At 42.7% G+C, this 18,866-nt stretch overlaps 1 protein-coding gene across 14 annotated transcripts in view; it reads right to left on the bottom strand.

Annotated features, from left to right (window-relative positions):
* PARD3 (par-3 family cell polarity regulator) overlaps nt 1-16,431 on the bottom strand; it is a 451,464-nt gene extending 435,033 nt beyond the window's left edge. For all 14 annotated transcript variants that reach the window (XM_061468050.1, XM_061468055.1, XM_061468051.1 and 11 more), the window contains exon 1: nt 16,015-16,431. In XM_061468050.1, coding sequence (XP_061324034.1) covers nt 16,015-16,134 — 120 coding nt within the window. In that variant the 5' untranslated portion in view covers nt 16,135-16,431. The remainder of the gene's footprint in view (nt 1-16,014) is intronic.
* Between the last annotated feature and the right edge of the window lie 2,435 nt (nt 16,432-18,866).

Here is an 18,866-nt window from a genome sequence, read left to right as displayed (position 1 = left end):
AGATAGTCTACCATTGTTAGCTCCAAACCTACAACCAATTCAGGGGGTGAGGGGGTGGTGCAGGGGAATGAGAGAAAAACAAGAGCATTTCCCTTTCCATCTGCAAACCCAAGATTCAAAAAAGGAGTGTCCTTCAGTGTTTCTGATCCTCAGGATATGCCACTTTCTCTTATGAAAGAAGTACAGTTGACTCAGATCAAAGTCATGTTTGAGCAACCTGTAAATCAGTCAACATACCTGATTTTATAGGTTTTGTGCTTCTGTGAAAAGCATATAGTTGTACAATACAGACAATTATCTACTTGAATTTTTACCTAAATTATTTTCCCTCCTTCACAATGATCATTTGGAGTTTTTTTCCTAATATTAATTTCTATATCCAGCTTGCTTGGCAATAAGCTCATCCAATGCATTTTCCATCTGTTGTTGCTGAAATGCTGACTATACACCCCTTTAACATTAGTAAAAGTGTTGACATGAAAAAAAAGTTTCACTGGCTGTTAAAAAAAATACACATGAGTTTAAAGTAATTTAATGGTATACAAATTTAATACAAATACAGTCAGGGATAGAACAGACACAGAATTATAGAATATCTCAAGTTGGAAGGGACCCATAAGGATCACTGAGTATCCTTTTAAATCATTATCAGAATAATCTCCATTTGGAAACATATCCCACTTACAAACTGCAGGGCAAACTGAAAAAAGTAACATCTGAACAGAGTTCTAACACTACATATTCAGTTCAGCATTGCAGTTCAACTGCTTTCAATAAAACTCAACTTTCTGTTAAAAGTCCTGGCTCAGTAGCATTTGCAGGATTCCCACAACAGTACTGCTGGTGGCTGAAAATCTGTTCCTCTGCATCCTCCTCACATGGCAAGTTCAGCCATATGATTACAGCTAAGCACATAAAAGAATTACAGAGTCTGGACAGAAAGCACAATGCTGAAATCATTCCTGCTCACTAGCTTTTATTTTGGTATTGCATGCCTTGAGGAAGAGCTCATGTAATCAGGATGCAAGATTAATAGGACAGCACAGAAATCCTTGATTACTGTTCTGGTGTAGGGAATAGTCAGAGTTTAAGACAGCAAGAAAGAACCTCAAAGACAGCCTAAAAGACAGCCAGTGACGGCCTAAAGAAAAAATTAAAAATAAAAAATAGACAGACATACACATATATATATATATATATATATATATATATATATATATAAAGTGGCAGAGTAAAGGGAGAGAAGTTTATACATGATGATCTATAAGCACTAGCAGACCACATTATCCTTTCCTGCAGGACACAGTAGATGAAGCAACAACCACAATGAAGCACTACTTTCCCCACAACTTCTTCCCGCAGCATCTTTACATAACTCATTAAAACACAAGGACCAAGAAACCTTCTAAACTAGAGCCCTCGATATGCATGTAGTCTGTACTAGGAAAGGGGATGTTGTCATTCAACAATCAATTGCAAGAACTGGAAACGGCATCATTAAAAAATAGTAGAGGCTGGAAATTAGTACAAAAGAATTAATTTTGATGAAAAAGCCAGCAACACCAAGGCTACTGGATGGGTCAGAAATAGCCATTTCCAAAGGCAGCAAAGCATCAGCACTGTTAACTTCAGGATGGTAAAATCTAAACACAAGCAGCTTTTATTTTCTCAGAGACTTTCTAATGAAGAGTGATAGAGAGAATAAGAGGGATGTGCCACAAGAAGGAAGAGACACAAAATAATGCATGTAAATCATTAGAGATGTTTCCTATGTTTCCTTGAAATTTGTTTCAAGAAAGTGCTTCGCATCGTATGTCCTCATGCCTAATAACAGCACGTTTGTCAAAGGCATACAGAGTCACTTCGAAATATAAAGTCTAGAGATGAAAGATGAACAATGGTTATAATGTCATCTAAAATTATTTAGCAAATGCTTCCATTTGCATAGTCTACCAGCTGCATTTCTGCAAAATGCTGGAGATAAGATGATGACTATGACAGCTGTAAACAGAACCTGAAGGCTTCAACAAAAGAGGTAATAATAAATGGCAGTTGTGCTGTAGCATGTTTTCTAACACACAAAAGAATAAATTGTTGCTTATTAACCTCAAACCAGCCATTTTAAAAAAGCTGGTTTAGGGTGGAATCATAATTTGCAAAATCCTCATTTTCAGGTCTTAGAATTATTATGTAATATGTACTACAGCAAGTACTCTCCTGTTTGCTCTCTCTGGCACTATTGCAGCTCTTCATGTTTCTTTATCCCTAATATAGAGACCCTGAATATGACATTATAATCACGAAAGCCTACATCTAAAAGGGAAAACCACACTTTCTTCAGCACTGCATGCAGAAGGGATTAAAAAGTTTTGGTACATTGAGTTCCTTTTAAATCAGCATCAGTAGCACAGTAGTCTACAAGCAAAGTTGAGACCAAGGCAATTAACCCCATCAATCTAAAATGAATGCATGCACATGAAGACAATTCTTTCTTACCAGCATCAGCAGAACACTATTAGAGCACTTACTATCTCAGATTTTTTGATCATAACCACCTTATTTACAACGATTCTGTATTATAAGCGCAGCACTTCCGGGGGGGGGGAATGGTTTAAATTCCACTAGCATGGATCAGTATTCTTCTCTCTCTAAATTTCTCATATTCGAACCAAACATATCACTGACAGATCTCCTTCTGGCTTCAGTGTGTCCCTTAGTTCTAAAATAATAAATTACCTTAGCTATACTAAAGCCAAACATCAGCATTTCCTTTGCTTTCATTCAAAGTCATAAACATTTAAACAAGGGTGCAATACTGGAATCAACATCCTCACTGCCAAGTACAGACTACTATCTGAAAGTTTCAACCTCAGTACAAATAAACTGAAAAAAAAAAAATCACATAAGAAATTAAGCAGTTTAACATGACAAGACTTCACACTTTTAGAAAAGAGGAAGAGACCTTTTTTTTCCAACAGCTTGGCAAAGTGTGGCATGCCTTTTCATACAGAGGCTTTGCTACAGGACAGCAGAAGGATGAAATACAGCAATATTTTACCACATCCTTACTAGAGGGGAAAGATAGTCTTGCAGTTAAGGAGTCAGCAAGTCGGCACTTTATTTCCAGCTCGGTGCCTAACTGCTTGTGTGGTCCTGGACCAGCCGGCAATCTCCTATGCCTCCCTTCTCCAAGCTCTCCAAGAGGAAAATTACGCACTTACCAAATTCACACTAAGATGTTTGTCTGCGGATTTGGTTTTTGAAGGGAGAAGGTGGCAAAGGAAATTACCCTATTAAGAGGAGAAGGTACTGGAGAGCCATCTCCTTGGCTCCTACTTTGGGAATTGCATGCTGTTCTAACTGATGAGTGCATCACAGCTTTGCTGCAGCACAGACGACCAGCACAGCAAAGTACTTTTCTCTTTCCTAAGGTAACACAAAGAGCCAGAGAAAAACCACAGAAGGACTTTATGTAAGTACCCGCTTGCTGCAATTAACATCGTACTGTTGTGAAACACAGTTAATGAGGTCCTTGAAGCGAATGAGCCAGGGGAATACACACGATGCTGCTCTCAGGTGAGCATTCACGGTTCTCCCTACACAGCTTCACAGTTAATGCAGGGCTGAGTTGGCAAAGCAGTGATTAAAGGGAGCCCACTCCTACTCTGCGTCCCTACTTCACGCTTGAAAAAGCAGGGCACCGATTGATGCACTTCGTTTCTCAAATCACAGCATCAGTGAAATAAAACTATTTCCGGTATCTTCACCACTGGATTCAGCCAGTGTTTTGGAAAGGAACCAAAAGACACTGCAACTTTTTCTTAAATCCTGACCACGGCATTTATAGTCTCCCCTATTCATTTCTACACACACCTCCTTCCATACCTCAGGTTCCTGCACACTTGAAAATTTGTTAAAATGGAGTAAGAAAGAGTTGTCACAAAAAAAGTACCACTCGATTGTTTACAACATATTACTGAAGTCTCACTAAACTTTTCTGAAAACACCCTGATTTCTGAAGTACAGCCGAGTTAGTGAACCTTTTTACTCTGCAGGGACACAAAACATTTGGTCCTTACTAACAACTAGTAAAACTGTATGCACAATCTTACCTCCATGTTAAAAATAGAGCCAATCAGAGTTAAAAGCCTGGCATGTAACCAGCAGATGTTAGAAGCACTTAATTGCAAGTCTGCAATCTACTCTGTAGGAGGCTGGGAGCAGGTGTGATGATCTGGTCTGCAGAACAAACTACACATAAAGATGCAAAAGGTGGAGGAAGGACTCCACAAGTTTGCTTTACATATCATGTTGGATTTGCACATCTACTTATTCAGAGGAAGGGAGAGGGAAGCTACAAACTTAAAATAGATAATCTTGGCACCTTTGTGCTCAGTGTTTGATTTTACAGCTCCTCATGAGCTATAAAGCAAGCAGATGATCAGCACTGGGCTGACTCCCTTTGGCTGTTAATACTGAGAAAGGCACAACTGGCAACTGCAAAGACCAGACCCTCCTATTTATTGCATCTAGGCACAGTTTCCAAATCTGAAGCTGTGTGGTCTTCACCAAAGGCTGGCTTTCTGGGCAGTGCATCAGGTGAAAGGCAGGCTGCAAAGGGCTGCTTGTTATAAACTGATTTCAGATCTCTGCTTCCTATCTCAGCTTGTAGCTTACACTGCAGAATAACACAAAACATAAAGTAAACTATTAGACTCCACACGAGCTCAAAAAGGAACAACACACATTCTGGAAAAAGCTATAGGGAAATTCTGGATGAAAACCAGCATGCTTCTAAAACATTAATTACAGAAAAGCCTTTTTCCCCAGTATCACACACAACTCTAATCTCCAAAAGTGATCAAGAAAAAATGCGTACTCACTGTGTCTCTAAACGGATCTCTATTAATAATGTTTTTGGCATCCACCAACCTTTGGAAATAAAGCCTTTCAAAAGGCAACAGAACACTGGCACACTGAATCAGAAGCATCTTCCAAAGGCAGCTAAAGTTAGAGCAGTCTTTACACACTGTGTAATCACAGAAACAATATGCAGTCTAATAAAGGGAAATATGGACCATCCATTAAACAGGACATACATTTCACAGAATTATCTATTATGATTTAAGGACTCAGAATAGTTCAATCACATTCACATAAAACAAAGAAATAGAAAAATCCCTCTTTTTATTTAGTCCTGCTATGAGACCAAGCAAGTGCTGAATTATGAAATGGAAGTAATTGAGAACGGAACGGATCATTTCCTACAAATCACAGTCAAGTAGAGTAGATGGCTATGGTAAACATTGCACTACATTATTTTTTTAATGCCAGAAGAGAAACATCCATGCATAAGCAATAATAAGCCCACCTTGAGAGCTTTTTTAGAAAGAGGACTCCCACATGGGTCTTTCTGATCAACTCATATGGCCCACAGGAAAACACCAGACCACTGCCCAAATCTTTTCTTAATAGTTTAGCTCTGCACTCCTCTCACGAGTCACTGGCACCAGAAAAACACCACCACAAGAAGCAGATTTAGTCCCAGTCTGAAATACATGATCATAAAAAAAAAAAAAAAAATATTTCAGAAGTAGATTTATGTTACAGTTCCTTTCAGCAGCTTGTTTAGACTTCTCCAGATGCTGAAAGGTAAACAGCAGTACATCCAAGCTAATTACTTCACATTCAAATATCAAAAGAATATTTAGCTCAGCACAAATTAGCTTTTCGTACAAGGTAGCTGTTCTTCCCTGCTGCTTTCATTCCCCAAGTAGGGAATTCCACCAGTGAAAGAAACTTCTTACTACCACAGAGACAGGGTGAGGACCAAGAGCCTTTTCAGCTAAATATTTCATAAACCCCAAAAGATGCAATACTGTATACTCATTATCTGTGACTTTCAATTTAGCAGGGGGCTTCAAGCTAACAATAGTTATTTTGTGGCAATGCCAAAGCAACACAAGGGTCATCAGGAATTTACTTCCAACAACTATACTAATAAAGAAGAGATTTATAAGACACTGATTACAGTAACATTTCTGATTACAGTTAACATCTGGGTTTAGTTCACCAAAGCATTATGCTCTTGAGTGATTGCTGGGAACAGGGTGAAACTACTTCATTGCCTAATATAATCACAAGTTAAACACACTGTTCTACATACATAGCTTAACATCTTTTTAGCCCAGGTTAGCTAAGTTTAGAAAATATAAGTTTGCTCTTTAAAAAAATGGCAGCACTTAAACATACAAATATTCTTCATACAGATACAGACATCTAAAACCATGTCTGCTGGCTGTTCTACAACATAGAGCCTACGCTAACAAACAATTCCAAATTTAAAAGCTCTTCTTTCACCCAGCCCACTTTTTCTTGCAATTTCTTACTTCAGACTCCAAATTTTCCAATTATTACAGACCACATTTGTGCTATTTTTCATTTGGAAAAGAAAAAAAAACGAACTCCTAGACAAAGCAATAAAAACTGCCGCTAAGAAAACTCAGTGAAAGCAGAAAACATCCACCCTATCTTCTCAAATTAGTATTCTGAATTCCAGGAAAAAAATATAGGATTTGGAAATGATGCTCTGAACTTGCTCATTATACAGGACTCTCAGTTTGACTGTGCTGAGGACAGAGGAGCCTCTTGTGCCAGGGCTCTTACTTTCCGCCATCCCCAGTCATCTCAGACCTCTACTGCAGCAACAGTAGTGGCATCTTCAGCCAGCCAGGACACACCATCACCTTAATCCGAACCCAAACTGTCACCTGAGCCCCAAGCCCCCTCACATGTGCCTCGCAGAAGCCCTGCAGAAGCGGAAAGGTCAGCCTGGGAGAGCCACATCCACAGCTGGGCCAGGGTCCTCTCATCTCCCTCAGAAAGCAGTGGTATCACTCCTCTTATCCAGCACTCATCTCTGTATAATGATGGGCAGAAACACCTAGCAGAACAAGTGGGAGGTATGGGAATGACTACTCTCCAACTGGCAAAAACGTTAAAATTGCACAATATTTTTTTTTACCATTCAGCAAAGCCTAACACTTCAGGCTCTCCAACTGGCAAAAACATTACAATTGCACAATATTTTTTACCATTCAGCAAAGCCTAACACTTCAGGCTAGCAGTCATTTAGCAGCCTGGTACTGCCAAAAGAAAGAGACAAATTCAAGGAGGGTAAAACCCTTTCCCTCTGCATCCTCACAAGCTGCTGAGGCCAGAGGCTCATTCGCCAGGAGTGGCTGGCCATCACAGCCTGGCTGCCTAAATTCTTCTTGTTTTGGTACTTGGTAGCTGGCCGCTTTCCCAGCACTCACAGCTGCAGGCAAGCAGTCTTCACAGGAAGGCAGAAGGGAAAAACTGACAGCACAAACAAATGCACACTTAAAAAAATGCAAATAATATTTGGTACAACAGGTTCTTGAAGAGCCCAAATTAAATCAAGCCTTGTTATTCCACTTAGCGGTTTATTAAAGAAGCTAAAGGCTCTAAAGCTTCCCATTTATTTTTTTAGGTTTTTTTTTTTTTAACTGTCATTTAAGTTGTTATAGCAAAAGAACTTTCAGGCTACTTGGTCTCAGAGACACTCCAGCATCCCTAGAAGGAATTTTTCCAATTTCCACTAAATTTTGCTCCTGCTCCTTCCTGTTTAGAAGGACTCCGAAAGCTTGGAACAAAGTCATTCTTCTCATTATATGTACAAAGAGGTGTATCTCTGCAAGTTTCTCACAAGTAGGGTACTGTTTCTGATGTTTAAGAAAAAAAAGAAAAAAACAAAACCATGATGTGGCCTTTGCCTAGGGGGAAGATAGAGTAACTCAACATTGAAAGCACATGCAAAAAAGATGGGGTAAGCTGAAACTATTTTTTCATTTACTAAGCGTGGCCACATTTCTTCAGACAAATGAAAACACCTAAGTGGGTACACACAGAAACATACAGGCACTCCCAAAAAGTCCTATCTCCATCTGAAACATTTTATATCCATGTAACTTTTTTTTCTCCTATTAGTAATACAACACAAACACCAGAAACATTTGAAATTGCCATTCTGAGCCTGTAAAGATGCATACCCGGAACAAAAATCCTATAAATGTGGCCACTTAAAAAGAAAACTGCTAACGATGTACCAGCTTGCTCCTCCTGCAAAGGATTCAAAATCTCGCTGCATCAGCAGTAGGCTGAGAATGAGAAAATGTGGGATGTATGGCCAAAAATGTGACACTGCTTTTCCAAAATAGTGTCTATTTTTCCTACCAAATCAGAGATTCACTACTTTCACTAAGTTTATAGCCCAAAAGGGAAGCTTTCTGTAATAAATTTATTCTTTAAATATACAAAAATATATATTTATAATTATACTATTAATATTTATAAATATAAATATTTGTAAATATATAAAACGATAAATATATACTTTAAAAATTCTATAATAATTTTTTTACAAAAAAAAGCCTTTGGGGTGACATCTGTTGTGCCACTGAGGTCAATTTTGCATTGTCTTCCTAAACACCTCCAGGATACCAAGTTAACCAGCCTCTTCCTATCTTCAGCTCTTCACATTTTTCAGTACTTCATTTACTGTCTTGCTTCCATGCAAACTCCTGTTTCCCACTCATATGAAAGAAAAGGCACCAGGAGAGTTACATCTGCCTATCATTACCTCAAAAGCTTTTCATTTCACTAGACTCCAAGGACATCCCATCCTTTTTAGCTCCCCTACAGAAGACCACCCTTCTCCCCACAGTCATCTCCCTTCTGCCAGCCCTGTCTCTGTTACCATAAAAGTCCTGATGAGCTGGAGACACAATGAACTGGAAGAAAACACCAGCCAATTGCTCCAGCACCAGAGCTCTGGCAATCAAGCATGCTGCCTGGCAGGAACACAGCAGCATACCAGGGCCCAGCTCCATGGGATGCTCATCTCTGCTCCTGAGCAGCAAGAGTTGCACCCCCTCACGCAGGAACACGCTTGGTCTTTATTGCTCTTCCCCTCCATTGGAGACGCCAGCCCTGACACATAGCATACGAGATCTATCCCAAGAGCTTTTAGTAGGGCTACACTTCTCCATTTTGGAGGAACTAAATAGGTTATTAATGTGTATTACTTTACAATAAGAAACTAAAACAGGACGGAAGTTACTGTCATGTAACTGTTACCTGATTAAAATGAACAGCAACAAATAATGCAACAAAATAGTTATTAAAATTATTTCTGATTTAACGAATGTCTGGGAAAAAATGAGGAAATAACTAAGGTTACCAGTAGGAAAATACTGCTGAAGTATTGTAACAGGTAGAATGAATGTGATTCGTAAAAACAAAAAGGCCCTAATGTTCACTGTTAATCTAAATTTATTTTTCCCCAATCTAGAATTTGACTCCTTTATCTTTCACTAAAGATATTAGTCATTTTGTCAAGTATTACATATGTCTTTTTTCTTTCTCATTCTTTGAAACAGCACCACCTGATTATGTAACTTAGCTCAAAGGTAGTTTGGTGGTTTTTTTAACCTGTCTTTCAGTACCAGACTTGCTGAGCATTACAGTAAAATGACCTCAAAGAAACAAGGAAAATCTATAATGTATATTAAAAAGAAGGAAGAAAAAAAATACAGCACAGATGCTCTCAAGTATCCTGCAGAACTTTTTAATACTTTTTGTTCCACTTTTTCTTTTCTTACTGCTCACAAAATATTTCTGAGTGAGAACATCTGTGCTATACTCTGGATTGATGTTAGAAGAATTCCACTTTATTTTCAATATACATAAGCATTGGTTCAGCATTGTTGCATGTTTTATCCATTCAATTTATATCTGGATGAAAAGGATTGTTTTCCTTTGAAGAACCAGGAAATTGTTTTAAAACTACATGAACTATATTTCATATAACTAACAAACATCACCAGCATTTCTCCCCCATTTACTCCATCTTGTTTTACCAGATTAAATGTGCCATGACCAAAAGATGTCATAGTCTGGTTCAACTGAGAAAGTGTTACTTCCAGTGGTGTTTTTATAACAGAACTAAAACATCTGCAACCATTATAACCAAAATTGATGTGTAAAAAGCTACAAGAATCAGATGATTTTCCACTGGTGGAAGGCTATTGCCCAGGAGAAGAAAGGCTGGCGACTCTCTAAACCCCAAATTGCCTCCAGGACCTGTTCTCCAAACGCACTGAGTGCTTTCACAGGCTCCTCAGCAGTCATCTCCTCAGAGCTACAAGAATTGCTCACAGCAACTGAACAGTGCAATCACTCAAAGGGAAATCACTCTCAAGCCTCTCTTTCACAAACACACGCTTCACTTTGATCACCCTTAAGTAACACCAAGAAACCACATAATGCCAAACTGAAAGCAATGATGCATCGCACCCAGGTAAAGATATGCACTCGCTCCCATCAGCCAACCACAGTAGTACCACACATATTCTTTACTGAAACACCTTCAAAGTTGAAGGGCTTGCATTCTGTCCAGTTTTTATGCCCCTCTTCATTACTACAGAAGTCAATCTTCCTCTTTAATAGCCCTGAACAACCCCAAAAGCACTTCCCCTGTTTGCTCAAGCAACAGGGCTACAGCTGCAGCATGGCTCTCAAGGCCTTCAAAAGACAAACCTCCTTCCTTGTACGATGCATGGCTGAACACAGGCAAGACCTGGCAGAGAGTGGCAGCAGCAAAGCCCTGCTCAGAGCACATCAGGGATCATGCAGCTCCCCACCTCCCAGGCCACAGGTCCCTTGAGACATAATATTGCTGTACAGCAAAGTCACCAGGCAAGTGAACTGTCTTCCAAAAACACACACTTCACTTTGATCACCCTTAAGTAACACCGAGAAACCACATAATGCCAAACTGAAAGCAACGATGCATCCCATCCGGGTAAAGGTAGGTAGTGCTCCCATCAGCCCACCACAGTGGTACCACATACAGGCACTGCCATGCTCAATCCAAAGCTGCACTCCTACCTTCATCCTGTAACATCTTGTGCAATGTGCGAGGGTAACTTGTAGTCACAGATGAGCACAACAACAGGAAAACATTTATTTGTCTGAAAACACAGAGGGAGCTGGAGAGAAGAGGTTAAAAGGAAGTTTACCATAAGTGGAGGGAATCAAATCACTACATGCAATTCATAGCCTTGCATATCCAGCACCAACTCCCAGACCTGCAGGATCACACAACAGCTTTCTAAACATGAAGCAATCATGACCCATTTCAGTACTACTCTTCCTTAAATTAGCAGCTCTCCGCTGCTGTCAATAGCTTTCACCAAATGGCAGCAGTGATGTTACCTGTCAGCTGGGTTTCTCTGCCACTGTTGGGAGCCCAACATCAGTGAAGAGGTCAAAAGCCAGCTTGAAAAAATTGCTGCCCACTCCAGGGAACCTGCAATCTCCCAGCTGACCTCAGGTAAATCACTGAAATATTACACAGCCAACGCTAAAGAGAGAGCCCAGAGACTTCATCCTGGTGGTGTCAGGCAGAAGTAAACCAACAGTTAACTGAGCAGCAGGGGCGAGAGGGACTCTAGGGGGTTTGGGTTCCTTTTTGGGCCTTTCTGGATGGAGAGAAACATCTGAGAAGTCTGAGTCTGAATTACCTGGCACTTGGGGGAGGAATGGAATCAGGTACAGAAAAGCTTCACACATCCACTGAGAATACAGCCTTCCCCTCTCCCACTTCCCTGCTGATGAATGTCAGACCTACTAAAGAGGTGGAATTCTGGGTGGCTTAAGCTTCCAATGTACATATTAAGTGAGAAAATGGTCATTTGACACCTGTCACCTTTGCTTACACAGCCAACCTTCCTTGAGTTCTGGTCTCTTATCAGCAACTGCCTTTAAATGCTATCCAAAAGCGGATTACATTCTATTTTCATAAATGTTAAAGTACCACAGTTCTTTAATTAACAATTCAAGCATTGCTCCATACAACATCACAAACTCCTGAAAATTTAATTTCCCACAGCATTTGGTGAGGGGGATGGGAAAGGTCTCTCAAAACAGTCATTCTAAAATCTTTCAAATTCAGCAGAAAACCTGTTACTCACTTGTTTTATCCAGAAAATCAGTTTTATACATAAAGCCTAGGAACATCACTACAAGCTCATATTATTCAGGACACCATACTTCACTATCATAGAGACCAAACAATCCCTGTAGGGACTGAACATGAGACTGAACAACTCCTGTAAATCAATAATTTCCTGTTTTTCATAATCTTGTTTACCATGCTCATTTACATCAGAAAAGGACAACATAGTAACTCTAAAAATGTTATACATATGTATACACACACCCCTACCCATTACTTATATATGCTTATTTATACTTGTAAGAAAAGATAAAAGGTGAAACACAATATCCCAATAAACATAAAGCACACAAAGATTATGGTGTTAGTCGAAAATCATCAGTCATAAATGTCTCTAGCTACAAGCAGATCAAACCAAAGCTACAGAACGCACAATTATTTTTTATTAAAGACTACTTGAGACATCATTTTTTATAACAGTTTTCCACATTTTAACACTAGGTTATAGTGAACAATTTTGTTATCATTAAATTAATTGCTAAGAAGCTATAAGCAGAATGAGATCAACACAAAACCTGCACAGCCCCTGAGCAACAGGGTTTGGAAAACACACAATTTCCCAGGCCAGTTGCCTCCTGCCCAAACTGTACTCGCTTTACACTCACTCAGAAATTGCACCAGAGGCTGCATCATCCCAGCCGCACAAGCAGAGTATCATTAGTGTGCCACCACACAAACAAGGTTTCAATAAGCATGATCAATTTTTGCTGACTCCAGGTTCCCTGGACAAGGTGGACTTTGCCAGCATCTCATTTGCTTGTTCATTCCCCACAAACACAGCTTGCAGAAGAAATGGATCATGTTTCAGACACAAAGCTTCTTTTGAAGTAAAAGCAAAGGAACAAAAAGATTTCCTGTACACACTACACAGACCAACCTTCAAGCCTGTCATACTAAGAATTTATTCCACACCTAATGATTCAGTATTGACAGCAGTGTCAATCCATAATGAATTTTTTGAGATTTATGAATCCTAATCAAAGACAACTGCATCCTGAACAAACTGAAATAACTAGGTGTGTTATCTATATGCTTTTCAAGCCTTAAGATTTTATGGAAAGGAAAACCTTACTGCTGTGAGGATTATTTTCCATAAACATTTTTTCCATTAATGTTGTATCTCTTAAACCTAAATTATACCAAGCCAGAAAACCAAGGTCAGGTTTTGAAGTTACTCACTCCTGGCACTCTGCAAGCACAATGCCAGGGTGCCTCATCACAGTTGCACAGGTAGTGCAATAGCAAGTGCTCAGCGTGCAGATCACTTATTGCTAATCACAACCTAGAAACCATGACAAAGCAGGAGGTAATCTGGGAAGAGCTGACAACTCAATTCTCAGAGGCTTCGAGTAGTTCTCCTGAAGGAACTCCTGCATTCAGCAGACACACACATTTTTGCAGGATGAGAAATGCTGGTTTCCCATAAACTTAACTCAAATATTTTGAATAATCTTCCACCAGATATGCTTTTTTCCACAACAGCACAGCGGTGGTGAAGTAGATTTCAGTGTCAGCTTGATACCAGCTGCCAGATCATACATTTGTATGTGCACACACATACTCTCATCCTCTCGGTGTAAGAATTACTTTGTCCCTTCTCTTGCCTGTTTCTGAAGTGAAGATCTGTTACACCAGCGCAGAAAGAAACCTCCTAACTGCTATAAAAACACAGTTATCTATGAAATTCTGTCACTGAAACAGTAAAACTACTGTGCTACTCTACAGCAAACTCAGCAAAGAGACCTACAAATTTACTCACAAGACATTGAGGATGCACCTTCTTACTACTGGAACATAACCACACAAAAACTTCAGTGAATTTAAGTGAGAAGTAGCACATGACGGTGATTGTATAAATCACTCACAGAAAGCCTACGGACTCTGTGCTACTGTGTTTTCAACCACAGTACTTCCATATAATAGAAACAATCTCAGTAATTGCAACTACCTCAAGTCCATACCAGTGGCATATAGCATAACCACCATATAAATACTAATAAAGAAAACCACTGTGTCATTTTAAACCCAGGACTGGGAGCTCTAGGGACCAGGGGCTAGATGAAGTCTGCCTGAACCTGGGAAAATTCTCTTCTCAGTAAATATAACAGCTATTCAAAGAAGAGTTACATTGTAATTTTTTTGTGTTTCCACAGGTGGGCCACTTTCCTAAACAAACCCACACTATTTGCAATCACCAGCTTTTACCTGATAACTGACCCGTGTTTCTCCTTTGCTCAGAACTGCAATCACTTCCAAGCGTTAAACTGCAGAATGTAATTGCCATCCCTCAATGCAATTTAACAGCTGGAAAGCAGGACGCAGTCCACTGGCACGAGTTACACTGGCCACAGTTGTGGAACACAACACATCAAAATAATTAATTTCTTTAATGTTGTAATGCTGATGAGCAAATTTGGCAAACACTTCCCAAATGAAGGGCCCAATGAGGTATTCCGTGCTTCCCCAAGGGACACACTTTACTGCTCATTGGTTTACCTTAACCGGAAAGGCACTTTTGGCCACCATCTCCTGCGTGCAGGCAGATTGCCATGTGCATTAACTACCTATATAAATAACAGCCAGTATACAGCCACCACCATATCCTAGTGAATCGTTTTACTCTTCTTCCAACCAGAATCCCAACTGTGTTACAAAAGGAGTAATAAAAATACAGTGAGACTGTGTTTTTCCTCTCCAAAACCATGCTCTGTAGGAATCAAGTGGGGAGGTGACAGGAACCTCGGTTACTTTTCCTCCTTCCCAGCAACTGGAATCCTTTCTGAGAAAACCGATCTTAAAACTTTGCTGGGGAGTCACTTCAAACCAATCAATACACTGTTCACAGCATTTCGTCTGTTTCAGAGAGCCTGGCACCCAGCACTACCACAGCAAAACTTTCAGGTTCAGAAGTGTAAAGCACGTCAGAAGGACTAAGGGGAAAAAGTACACTCAACTGCTTGGATGGATCAGGGACAGCAAAAGGGAAGGGCGCTGCTTAAGTTTGCAGCCTGCGACGGTCCCAACCAACCAGTTGATTTAAAAGTCTGCAACAAGAAGAAAGTACAAGGGGGTGGAAATAATAAAAAGCGCAAAGAAAAAAAAAAAAACAACAAGTAGCCTGTGGACGGAGGGAAGGAAGACCAAGTGTGCAACTGCCTGCACACCCACAGCCAGGGATTTCAACATGGGACTGCGAGAGGCCGGCGCAGGCGGCACTCGGGATCAGCCTCGCCGCGGGCCGGGCCGGGCCGACGCTCCCGGCACCGCGGATGCTCGAAGCACACGCGGAGCTCCCCGCCGGCCGACCCCCGGGAGCTGGGCAGGCGCGGAGGCTCGCGGGCGGCAGCGCTGCTGCGGGGCCTCCCCAGACCCCCGTCCGGGGCGGGGGGGCCCGCCCGCGGTGCGCCGCAAGACGCCCCTGCGGCGGGGTCCCCTCCCACCGCCCTCCCCGCCAGGCCTGGAGGGCCAGGAAGCCTGGGGCTGGATTTCCAGCCCTCCGCGGCGATTCGGCCCCACCGCCCGCCCCGGGGCAGACCCGGCGCCACCGGCCTCCACTCCGCTTTCTCAGCCGGGCTCGAGCGGCCCCAGCGCTGACACCCCCGGCGGCCGCCGCCTCGCCGCTAGGCACGGACGAACAAAGGGCCAAGGCCCGCCAGGCGCCCGCGGCCGCGGGGAGCTGCGCTGGGGCCGCGCTGGCCGCCGCGGAGGGGCCGCCCCCCGGCGACTGTCTTCGGCGGCGCCGCGCTCAAGCAGGGTTCCGCCGCTGCCAACCCCAGCCCCCGCCCTGACCCCGGTCCCGGTCCCGGTTCCTCTCCCATCGCCCTGGCGGGGCAGCCCGAACTTTCCCCCCAGCTTCCCTCCCCGCTCCGGGAAGCGCCATATTGATTGCGGGCGCCTCTCCCCGCGCCCCTCACCTTAGCGATCGCCTTCTTGTACCGGGTCACCGCTTGCTGGATCAGGCTGAAAACTTTCATGTTCCCATCCCCGCAGGGCACGACCACCCGCGTCCTCCCGAAACACACCGTGACTTTCATCCTGCGCAGCCGGGGGGGCTCCCTCGTCCCTCCGGCCTCGCGCACCCTTCCTCCTCCTCTTCTTCCTCCTCTCCGCCCTCCACCACGGCCGCCCCCCGGCGGGGAGCGGCTCTCAGCCCCTGGCCGCCGCCGGGCAGCAGCCGCGGGCACCCTGCCTCCGCGGGCGGCTCGGAAAGGGGTGGGCAGCACAAGGCAGTGGGGCCGGTGCTGCCTTCCCGAGGGAGCCCGGCCGACCGGCGAGCCAGGGGCCGCTCACATGCCGCGGCGTTGCCCGCTGCCTGCGGCCACCTGCTCGGCGCCTGCCCCGGCGCGCAGCGGCGGCGGGCGGGGCGGTGGCGGCTCTGCCTCCCCGCTCCGGAGGCGTGGGGCGGTGCAGCGGGGCGGGAGTTGCCGGCCGGCTCCGCGGGGCAGCGCGGACGGGGAAGGGGAACTGGTGCGCCGGGCCGGGGAGCGGGCCCTGAGAACGGGGCTCGGTACCCGGCGGCCACACGACCCGCGCGGGGCTTGGTCGGAGCGGGGCGGGAGGGTGCCCGGTTCGAGCCCGGGGATGTCCGGGCCAATCGCAGGGGGCTGTGGCGGCTTTGGTCTCGCTTTGCCCTGCCGCAGGCCCGGGCAATGAACACGGGGTGGAACCGGTACAAAGAGCCCCGCAAAATCCTCGGCCCTCGCCCCTGTTGATGAGTTCGGGTGTGGAAGAGTACTGCTTGTCCTCCTACTCGGGGAGCTGCCTGCTGCCTCTCCTCCTCAAATACGTGAGTACGGGGTAAGAAGGATATTGTATCAAAGGGAATGTGCGCTCTTGGAAACAGAAGGTTTCTGCTGTCCTTCTTGATGTTTGTGGAGGAACACGGTAAGCAGGCAAAATCAGATGGACTTTGTGGTCCTTTGGCTGTCTGCTAACACAAGAGTACCAGCACAGAATGAAAAGTGGAGCATCAACAGTAACATCAGCATCTATGGGACTGCTGAGCAACCTCCCACTCAAAACTGTCAAAAGATTTTACAGATACGTTCACATTTTTTGCACAGATTTCACTGAGGACAGTGGAGTTGCACAGTTCACTGGACGTTCACTGTGGCCTGACAACGTTTATTTCTTCTGGATAGAAATGGTGAAACTATTCTAATTAACTGCAGAGTGGAGGCAGAATTTGAAGGATAGGAAGGCAGGGAGAAAAACTTCTTCTGCCCTCAACGGTACTAGAGACATGAAGTTCAAGTTAGCATTGTAGCACATTATCATCAGCATCCTTCTGCTACGCAGGGCACCTCAGTATGAGTCCTCTGGAGCTCCCTGCAGCTGTCTCAGCTGGCAGAGCACTCTTTTTCCTGTTTCAAATGTATTAGTAACTTTAAGAACTTCAAACTTGGCACACATGGCAAAGTTATCTGCAGTTTAGTAGGTACACAGTTAAGGAGCAGAATTAATGGTACTTCTAAAACATCAAAGGTGAAATTATTGCCCAGTTAAGTCAAGGGTAAAGTGAGAATGGCATCCCTAACCCTTTGAATTCTAGCTAGCAGTTTCCAGTGAAGAAAATAGTTAGTTTATATTAGTTTGGTCCCATGTGTATCTCATCCAATTTAATTGAAATCCGTAGAACTTTTTCTATTAATTGCAGTTTTGGAAAGCTTTGGGACACTCACAAGATCAACCAATCCATCTGTTGATCTACAGATAATTCTAGGTTTAGATGTTAATTTTATTACCACCTGAGTTATCTGAACTAATAATACAGACAAGGGTCTGAATTCTATATAAGAAACAGTAAATCTGTTAAAGCAGGAAACAAGTACATCTGCCATGTTATATTTTTATCATATCCCCAGTGTTCTCTTGTGTGGAATGAAGGCAGCATGCAGGAGTACAGAAAGGCAGAAATTACATGAAACTGTAGTAAACAGCTTACAGCTCATGACTGAGACTACTGAGAACACTCCACATTTTTATGGCCATAGCTCATCAAATTTATTACTGGAAAATCCTGAAAATTTCCATTAACCTGCTGTTTCTGTACTTTTTAGGTGATCATAAGAGCAGCTGGGAACCCACTGAGAGGATGACAGAGGTATAAATCCTTGGTCTAATGGACATCACCTGAAAAACTTGCAGAAAGAACTGTAATAATGTGAAGTCAACAGAGACTGTTCCAAGACTGTCTTTAACAAGCAATTTTACAGTGACATAGACTTTGTAACGTTCAACATTATACTTGTCATTTGCATTTATCTGCAGAAACATAATGTTGCATATCAGGAACTTTAACACACTGCTATAAAACTTACTATTAGGTACTGGTTCCTGGTCGACTAATTATTTCACTGTTCAGACACAGTTACAGGTTTTTCATGTTTTTCTGTGATTTAATTCGTGCTCTTACTGTCTTTAGCAAGTTTCTTGGCAGCTTTCCCAGCTGTTCTAACAGCCTCGTAGAGGGAAAAAAAAAAAAAAAAAAAAAAGAAATCCAGAAGTTTAAGAAAAGAAATTGATAATTTTTCCATTAAATGGCAAACTTCAATAGTTAAGTTTAAAGAAAACAAGTTTATCCCAGGAGCTGCTCTAAGGCCAAACCTTAAAGATCCTCACCGATAATGATAGCACTAACAAGAACAAGAGACCTCTAAAATTTGTGTTTCTTTCCAACTAGATACACGCACACAAGGTATACAGACATCATTCTGGAAACATTTTGAATACAATTTACCAATATAGTGTTTGTTGATGTCTTAGA

Source organism: Pezoporus flaviventris, unplaced genomic scaffold (assembly GCF_033815535.1).
Source record: "Pezoporus flaviventris isolate CSIRO_AGI_PZ_B2104156 unplaced genomic scaffold, CSIRO_AGI_Pfla_v1 ptg000047l, whole genome shotgun sequence".
NCBI classification, from domain to species: Eukaryota; Metazoa; Chordata; class Aves; order Psittaciformes; family Psittacidae; genus Pezoporus; species Pezoporus flaviventris.
Note: the sequence above shows the minus strand (reverse complement) of the source record. Positions and strands in the feature narration are given on the sequence as shown.